Genomic DNA, 10,000 nt, shown 5'->3' with positions numbered 1-10,000 from the left:
CACTCACTCACTCACACACTCACACACTCACTCACTCACTCACACACTCACACACTCACTCACTCACTCACTCACACACTCACACACTCACACACTCACACACTCACACACTCACACACTCACACACTCACTCACTCACACACTCACTCACTCACTCACTCACTCACACACTCACACACTCACACACTCACTCACTCACTCACTCACTCACTCACTCACTCACTCACTCACTCACACACTCACTCACACACTCACTCACTCACTCACTCACTCACTCACTCACTCACACACTCACACACTCACTCACTCACTCACTCACTCACTCACTCACTCACTCACACACTCACTCACACACTCACTCACACACTCACTCACTCACTCACTCACTCACTCACACACTCACTCACACACTCACTCACACACTCACTCACTCACTCACTCACTCACTCACTCACTCACACACTCACTCACACACTCACTCACTCACTCACTCACTCACTCACTCACTCACTCACTCACTCACTCACTCACTCACACACTCACTCACTCACTCACTCACTCACTCACTCACTCACTCACACACACACTCACTCACTCACTCACTCACTCACTCACTCACTCACTCACTCACTCACTCACTCACTCACTCACTCACTCACTCACTCACTCACTCACTCACTCACTCACTCACTCACTCACTCACTCACTCACTCACACACTCACTCACACACTCACTCACTCACTCACTCACTCACTCACTCACTCACACACACACTCACTCACTCACTCACTCACTCACTCACTCACACACTCACACACACACACACACACACACACACACACACACACACACACACACACACACACACACTGTTTTAAAAGCAAAACATATTTATCCAACTCCATTTCAAAGCAGTCTGTGTGTTCCATCTTTTGGACATTCATCATATTGCATCGGTTTTCATTTCTCGTCCTCGGAGCGCTAATCTCACACATTCAACATTGATTAAAAAAAGAAAATCGAATGTGTTTTTAATGGTAGTATTATTTTATACAGAAATCAATTATTTATAATTCAGATGAGAATAATGTTACATTGTTAATTAATAATGTTAATTAAAATTAAGGAAAAAAAATATATTGATCTGAAATATAGCAAATTAATTTTAAATTAATTCAGGTACAATTACCAAACATATCGCAAGGTCTTTTTATTAATTTAATTAATAAACTAATTATATAAAACTATTGTCAGTGAACTGGTTCTATGCCTTTATTAATAAACTTATTTAAAAAATACAATGCCTTCTGCATTTTTGTTTTGCTTTCCCCCCCATTGTACCGAAATCGTACCGAACCGTGATGTCTGAACCGAACCGTGACTTCTGTGTACTGTTCCACCCCTAATAGATACATATTTATCAGCTTTAATATTTGTATTGTGTGCTAAGCGTTTAATAACAGCAATAATGTCCTCGAGGCTAGTGCTGTGTCGGGAATAACTCGGCTTCGTGTCGAGCCTAACAACGCCCTCAGCCGTGACCTATGCAGAGAGAGGCGGAGCCAGCGTTATACCTGTTTGATGGCTGCGGGGGGGCGGCTCATCTTCCCCCTGTGAGCCGATGATGATGATGATGATGTGGTCTTCTGGATGCGCTGCTCGATCTCCTGCTCCTGTTGAAGAGCCTTCACGAACGCCGCCTTCAGCCGACTGGTGTGCTGGGCCTTCAACGCCTGCTTCTGATTGGCTGACAGGCACTGCTCACACACGACGGCTCCGCCCCCATCCTCACACCAGCGGCTGGTGAAGTCCGTCTCACACTGACGACAGCAGGACGGCTCTCCACTGACCACTCGCCCAGCGTACACACCCTGCTGACCTGACACACACACACACACACACACATTATAACCAGCACTGCCTGTGTTTCTTAACTGTAAATGCAATTAAGAAAAATAACGCTTAAATGATCACTTTGCTACAGTTTTTGTTTTTACATATCAAATAATTTCTGTAATACATTTTCATTTTGCAACTTATAAAGCGTTAAAATATGCATTCAATTTACATATTAAAAGAAGTGTATGAAATGGCAAATGCAAATTATATAATTAAATTTTCATTTTGCACAAAACGTTGCACAAATGTAATGGAAAATGTAAATTTAAATACAGAAATGCAGTGTCATTTTGCACATTAAATTTCAAATTGAATATTGCTACCAATATGCTTCCATATTTCCGTGGCAATAACCAACACCGTATGGATCAAAATTATATATTTTTCTTTTATGCCAAAAATCATTAGGATATTAAGAAAAAGATCATGTTCCATGAAGATATTTTGTGAATTTCCTACCGTAAATATATCAAAAAAATTGTGAGTGGATGCAGCAAATCACGATCATAAATGCACGACTTTAAAGGAGATTTTCTCAATGTTTCGATTTTTCTGCACCCTCAGATTCCAGATCTTCAAGAGTTGTATCGGCCAAATATTGTCCTGTCCTAACACACCACACACCAACACATTACACACCACACACCAACACATCACACACCACACACCACACACCAACAGAATGCTCCTTTATCCAGCTTTAGCTCTCGGATGATGTATACATCTCTATTTCTAAAGGAATTGGCCTGTGACTGGTTCTGTGATCCAGGGTCACAAAATCTCAACTGTGTGATTATTTATATCAACAAAATCAAACCTTAATATCTCCATGCCTTATAGCTGGGCGGTACTAAGCTGAGTGTGTGTGTGTGTGTGTGTGTACCTCGGCCCAGAGACTCCAGCAGGCTGTGCACCACCTCCTCCAGTGTGTGTGTGTGTGTGTGTGTGTGTACCTCGGCCCAGAGACTCCAGCAGGCTGTGCACCACCTCCTCCAGTGTGTGTGTGTGTGTGTGTGTGTGTGTACCTCGGCCCAGAGACTCCAGCAGGCTGTGCACCACCTCCTCCAGTGTGTGTGTGTGTGTGTGTGTGTGTACCTCGGCCCAGAGACTCCAGCAGGCTGTGCACCACCTCCTCCAGTGTGTGTGTGTGTGTGTGTGTGTGTGTGTGTGTGTGTGTGTGTGTGTGTGTGTGTACCTCGGCCCAGAGACTCCAGCAGGCTGTGCACCACCTCCTCCAGTGTGTGTGTGTGTGTGTGTGTGTGTACCTCGGCCCAGAGACTCCAGCAGGCTGTGCACCACCTCCTCCAGCCCCAGTAGGTAGAGGAACTGGAGACTGGCGGCCGAGGGCATGAAGGTGAGCTGGGTTGCGAGTGGTTTGGCCGGCGGGATCTCCAGAAGAGCGTTCTCCAGCTGTTTCTGCAGAGCCAGCTTCACTGACGCCACACACTCGCCAGCGCTCGCCGGCTTCAGGCTCGACCCCGCGGTCTGAGGGAACAGCGGAGCAGAACCAGCGCAACATTCACTAAACACTCAATCGGGATCTTCTCTATTAAAATGTTCTTGCCTCTGTGTTCAGTATTAAGCCTCATCCTTCCCTCGCTCTTCGCAACATCTCTCCCTCGCGGGCCACAATGACCCAACAGAGTTAGTTCCAGTGACGAATAATTTGACATTTTCACAGACGAAAACGAGACGATATGACGAATATCTATCGACATTTTCCTCAACGAATAAAAACTAGATAAAAATGTTTGGCAAGGAGCATTTGGGAAGAGATCCAGTGAGAGCTGGTGTGTGTGTGTGTGTGGAGTGTGTGCAGCACCTGGTTGATGAGCAGAAGGCTGGCGCTGGGGATGGAGGCGGTGCGGACGAGGCCCGGCTGGAGGAGGCGGTGGCCCTGAGCGCTGGGCCCCAGCAGGAGTGGAGGAGGCCCGGAGGAGGAGCTCTGCTGGCGGAGACTGCACATCTGCTGTGGCGTCACTGAGAGAGACTGCACACACACACACACACACACCTCAGCACTGCAGAACACACTTCTCTCACTCAGTCTCGTTTTCAGTCCTAATATCTAAAAACTCTTAAATCAAGATCAGTGAAACGCCATAAGATATTAAGTCTTGTTTTCTGGGTAAATAAATCAAACTTAAGTGAGTTGTTGCTTTATATTTTCTACTCCAAAGTGAGTCCTGCACCTTCTCCAATTTCTTTATTGGTCACGCAAAGTTAACTATTTGAAAAGCATATAAAATCTGATCTTTAAAAATTGGTGTATAAATGCAAATGTTATTTTTGTGAATGATGATGAAGATGATGATGATGATGATGTGATGATGATGATGATGATGTGATGATGATGATGAGTGCTTCAGTGGTGTTGTTGAAATTTTGATGGAATTAATATTGAACTAAAAATTGTATTTATTATTCATTGTTATTAAGTTTTGTTATCAATTATAAAAATGTGATGACCATTTTAAAAAAGTGTGTTCAACGTCTCTCTTTCTCCGTCAGCGTGTGTGTGTGTGTGTGTGTGTGTGTGTGTGTGTGTTCTTCTGCGTTTAAAATTGTTAGAATGTGTAAACTGGTGAGACAAAACACGTCCAAATGATAAACGTTAAAGTGAAAGTTAACCCCATGCGGATCCCCTCACCTGTCCGTCTGACTCACCTGAGCTCCTCTGACCAGCGCTGGCATGATCAGCTGAGTGTGTTTGGTCACATGACCACCGCGCACCAGTGGAGGAGGAGCCACCGTCCCAGAAGGCCGAGCGGGAACCACCTGATGAACCAGTCAACCAATCAGACTCACTACAGCTGTGCCCAGAGTCTCAGGCATTATAGAGTTAATCAGAGCACGTTCAGCCAGAAGAGTTTACAGTTATGCACTTTATCAGAAGAGATTTACACTGCACTTGTGGTATACATCACATCAGTCCATGCAGTACCTGTGGATCGAACACAGGACCTTGGTGTTGCAATCTGTATTTGGTGTGTGTGTGTGTGTGTGTGTGTGTGTGAGCAACATGACATCATGACTTTGCGTAAACATACACGCCACTTTCAAGTCAAGTGGCGTGTTATCTATACGCATTTTGAGCTATCCGCGTGTATGTCCACGCCGAAATCTTTTGCGTGTATGTCTACGCCGTTAAACGTCCGAGTGATTCCGCGTGTATGTGTACGCCGTTAAACGTCCGAGTGATTCCGCGTGTATGTGTACGCCGTTAAACGTCCGAGTGATTCCGCGTGTATGTCTACGCCGTTAAACGTCCGAGTGATTCCGCGTGTATGTCTACGCCATTAAACGTCCGAGTGATTCCGCGTGTATGTCTACGCCGTTAAACGTCCGAGTGATTCCGCGTGTATGTGTACGCCGTTAAACGTCCGAGTGATTCAGCGTGTATGTCTACGCCGTTAAACGTCCGAGTGATTCCGCGTGTATGTCTACGCCGTTAAACGTCCGAGTGATTCCGCGTGTATGTCTACGCCATTAAACGTCCGAGTGATTCCGCGTGTATGTCTACGCCGTTAAACGTCCGAGTGATTCCGCGTGTATGTCTACGCCGTTAAACGTCCGAGTGATTCCGCGTGTATGTGTACGCCGTTAAACGTCCGAGTGATTCCGCGTGTATGTCTACGCCGTTAAACGTCCGAGTGATTCCGCCGTTAAACGTCCGAGTGATTCCGCGTGTATGTCTACGCCGTTAAACGTCCGAGTGATTCCGCGTGTATGTCTACGCCATTAAACGTCCGAGTGATTCCGCGTGTATGTCTACGCCGTTAAACGTCCGAGTGATTCCGCGTGTATGTCTACGCCGTTAAACGTCCGAGTGATTCCGCGTGTATGTCTACGCCGTTAAACGTCCGAGTGATTCCGCGTGTATGTCTACGCCATTAAACGTCCGAGTGATTCCGCGTGTATGTCTACGCCATTAAACGTCCGAGTGATTCCGCGTGTATGTGTACGCCGTTAAACGTCCGAGTGATTCCGCGTGTATGTGTACGCCGTTAAACGTCCGAGTGATTCCGCGTGTATGTCTACGCCATTAAACGTCCGAGTGATTCCGCGTGTATGTCTACGCCGTTAAACGTCCGAGTGATTCCGCGTGTATGTCTACGCCGTTAAACGTCCGAGTGATTCCGCGTGTATGTGTACGCCGTTAAACGTCCGAGTGATTCCGCGTGTATGTCTACGCCATTAAACGTCCGAGTGATTCCGCGTGTATGTCTACGCCATTAAACGTCCGAGTGATTCCGCGTGTATGTCTACGCCGTTAAACGTCCGAGTGATTCCGCGTGTATGTCTACGCCATTAAACGTCCGAGTGATTCCGCGTGTATGTCTACGCCATTAAACGTCCGAGTGATTCCGCGTGTATGTGTACGCCGTTAAACGTCCGAGTGATTCCGCGTGTATGTGTACGCCGTTAAATGTCCGAGTGATTCCGCGTGTATGTGTACGCCATTAAACGTCCGAGTGATTCCGCGTGTATGTGTACGCCATTAAACGTCCTAAGTGATTCCGCGTGTATGTCTACGCCGTTAAACGTCCGAGTGATTCCGCGTGTATGTCTACGCCATTAAACGTCCGAGTGATTCCGCGTGTATGTCTACGCCGTTAAACGTCCGAGTGATTCCGCGTGTATGTCTACGCCATTAAACGTCCGAGTGATTCCGCGTGTATGTGTACGCCATTAAACGTCCTAAGTGATTCCGCGTGTATGTCTACGCCGTTAAACGTCCGAGTGATTCCGCGTGTATGTCTACGCCGTTAAACGTCCGAGTGATTCCGCGTGTATGTCTACGCCATTAAACGTCCGAGTGATTCCGCGTGTATGTGTACGCCGTTAAACGTCCGAGTGATTCCGCGTGTATGTGTACGCCATTAAACGTCCGAGTGATTCCGCGTGTATGTGTACGCCGTTAAATGTCCGAGTGATTCCGCGTGTATGTGTACGCCATTAAACGTCCGAGTGATTCCGCGTGTATGTCTACGCCATTAAACGTCCGAGTGATTCCGCGTGTATGTGTACGCCGTTAAACGTCCGAGTGATTCCGCGTGTATGTGTACGCCGTTAAACGTCCGAGTGATTCCGCGTGTATGTCTACGCCATTAAACGTCCGAGTGATTCCGCGTGTATGTGTACGCCATTAAATGTCCGAGTGATTCCGCGTGTATGTGTACGCCGTTAAATGTCCGAGTGATTCCGCGTGTATGTGTACGCCATTAAACGTCCGAGTGATTCCGCGTGTATGTGTACGCCGTTAAACGTCCGAGTGATTCCGCGTGTATGTGTACGCCATTAAACGTCCGAGTGATTCCGCGTGTATGTGTACGCCGTTAAACGTCCGAGTGATTCCGCGTGTATGTGTACGCCATTAAACGTCCGAGTGATTCCGCGTGTATGTGTACGCCGTTAAACGTCCGAGTGATTCCGCGTGTATGTGTACGCCGTTAAATGTCCGAGTGATTCCGCGTGTATGTGTACGCCGTTAAATGTCCGAGTGATTCCGCGTGTATGTGTACGCCGTTAAACGTCCGAGTGATTCCGCGTGTATGTGTACGCCGTTAAACGTCCGAGTGATTCCGCGTGTATGTGTACGCCATTAAATGTCCGAGTGATTCCGCGTGTATGTGTACGCCATTAAACGTCCGAGTGATTCCGCGTGTATGTGTACGCCGTTAAACGTCCGAGTGATTCCGCGTGTATGTGTACGCCGTTAAACGTCCGAGTGATTCCGCGTGTATGTCTACGCCATTAAACGTCCGAGTGATTCCGCGTGTATGTGTACGCCATTAAACGTCCGAGTGATTCCGCGTGTATGTGTACGCCATTAAACGTCCGAGTGATTCCGCGTGTATGTGTACGCCGTTAAACGTCCGAGTGATTCCGCGTGTATGTCTACGCCATTAAACGTCCGAGTGATTCCGCGTGTATGTGTACGCCGTTAAACGTCCGAGTGATTCCGCGTGTATGTCTACGCCGTTAAACGTCCGAGTGATTCCGCGTGTATGTCTACGCCATTAAACGTCCGAGTGATTCCGCGTGTATGTGTACGCCGTTAAATGTCCGAGTGATTCCGCGTGTATGAGTACGCCGTTAAACGTCCGAGTGATTCCGCGTGTATGTGTACGCCATTAAACGTCCGAGTGATTCCGCGTGTATGTGTACGCCATTAAACGTCCGAGTGATTCCGCGTGTATGTGTACGCCATTAAACGTCCGAGTGATTCCGCGTGTATGTCTACGCCATTAAATGTCCGAGTGATTCCGCGTGTATGTGTACGCCGTTAAACGTCCGAGTGATTCAGCGTGTATGTGTACGCCGTTAAACGTCCGAGTGATTCCGCGTGTATGTGTACGCCGTTAAACGTCCGAGTGATTCCGCGTGTATGTGTACGCCGTTAAACGTCCGAGTGATTCCGCGTGTATGTCTACGCCATTAAATGTCCGAGTGATTCCGCGTGTATGTGTACGCCGTTAAACGTCCGAGTGATTCCGCGTGTATGTCTACGCCCTTAAATGTCCGAGTGATTCCGCGTGTATGTGTACGCCGTTAAACGTCCGAGTGATTCAGCGTGTATGTGTACGCCGTTAAACGTCCGAGTGATTCCGCGTGTATGTCTACGCCATTAAATGTCCGAGTGATTCCGCGTGTATGTCTACGCCGTTAAACGTCCGAGTGATTCAGCGTGTATGTGTACGCCGTTAAACGTCCGAGTGATTCCGCGTGTATGTCTACGCCATTAAATGTCCGAGTGATTCCGCGTGTATGTGTACGCCGTTAAACGTCCGAGTGATTCAGCGTGTATGTGTACGCCGTTAAACGTCCGAGTGATTCCGCGTGTATGTGTACGCCATTAAACGTCCGAGTGATTCCGCGTGTATGTCTACGCCATTAAATGTCCGAGTGATTCCGCGTGTATGTGTACGCCGTTAAACGTCCGAGTGATTCAGCGTGTATGTGTACGCCGTTAAACGTCCGAGTGATTCCGCGTGTATGTCTACGCCATTAAACGTCCGAGTGATTCCGCGTGTATGTCTACGCCATTAAATGTCCGAGTGATTCCGCGTGTATGTCTACGCCATTAAACGTCCGAGTGATTCCGCGTGTATGTCTACGCCATTAAATGTCCGAGTGATTCCGCGTGTATGTGTACGCCGTTAAACGTCCGAGTGATTCCGCGTGTATGTCTACGCCATTAAATGTCCGAGTGATTCCGCGTGTATGTGTACGCCGTTAAACGTCCGAGTGATTCCGCGTGTATGTCTACGCCATTAAATGTCCGAGTGATTCCGCGTGTATGTGTACGCCATTAAACGTCCGAGTGATTCCGCGTGTATGTGTACGCCATTAAACGTCCGAGTGATTCAGCGTGTATGTCTACGCCATTAAACGTCCGAGTGATTCCGCGTGTATGTCTACGCCATTAAACGTCCGAGTGATTCCGCGTGTATGTCTACGCCATTAAACGTCCGAGTGATTCCGCGTGTATGTCTACGCCATTAAATGTCCGAGTGATTCCGCGTGTATGTGTACGCCGTTAAACGTCCGAGTGATTCCGCGTGTATGTCTACGCCATTAAATGTCCGAGTGATTCCGCGTGTATGTGTACGCCATTAAACGTCCGAGCGATTCCGCGTGTATGTGTACGCCATTAAACGTCCGAGTGATTCCGCGTGTATGTCTACGCCATTAAATGTCCGAGTGATTCCGCGTGTATGTCTACGCCATTAAACGTCCGAGTGATTCCGCGTGTGTGTGTACGCCATTAAACGTCCGAGTGATTCCGCGTGTATGTCTACGCCATTAAATGTCCGAGTGATTCCGCGTGTATGTGTACGCCATTAAACGTCCGAGTGATTCCGCGTGTATGTCTACGCCATTAAACGTCCGAGTGATTCCGCGTGTGTGTGTACGCCATTAAACGTCCGAGTGATTCCGCGTGTATGTCTACGCCATTAAATGTCCGAGTGATTCCGCGTGTATGTGTACGCCATTAAACGTCCGAGTGATTCCGCGTGTATGTGTACGCCATTAAACGTCCGAGTGATTCCGCGTGTATGTGTACGCCATTAAATGTCCGAGTGATTCCGCGTG

At 47.8% G+C, this 10,000-nt stretch overlaps 1 protein-coding gene across 1 annotated transcript in view; it reads right to left on the bottom strand.

Annotated features, from left to right (window-relative positions):
- LOC130069775 (transcriptional repressor p66-alpha-like) overlaps window positions 1–10,000 on the bottom strand; it is a gene marked incomplete at its 5' end in the record, with an annotated part of 21,385 nt that overhangs the window by 8,258 nt on the left and 3,127 nt on the right. The window contains 4 exons of the mRNA XM_056233879.1: window positions 1,576–1,880; window positions 3,166–3,385; window positions 3,723–3,890; window positions 4,568–4,678. Of these exons, the coding sequence (XP_056089854.1) occupies window positions 1,576–1,880; window positions 3,166–3,385; window positions 3,723–3,890; window positions 4,568–4,678 (804 nt within the window). The remainder of the gene's footprint in view (window positions 1–1,575; window positions 1,881–3,165; window positions 3,386–3,722; window positions 3,891–4,567; window positions 4,679–10,000) is intronic.

The sequence above is a fragment of the Rhinichthys klamathensis genome, unplaced genomic scaffold, assembly GCF_029890125.1.
Source record: "Rhinichthys klamathensis goyatoka isolate OS25496 unplaced genomic scaffold, OSU_Roscu_1.1 h1tg000379l_1, whole genome shotgun sequence".
Classification (NCBI taxonomy): Eukaryota; Metazoa; Chordata; class Actinopteri; order Cypriniformes; family Leuciscidae; genus Rhinichthys; species Rhinichthys klamathensis.
The sequence above is the reverse complement of the archived record's forward strand: the minus strand, read 5'-3'. Positions and strand labels throughout refer to the sequence as shown.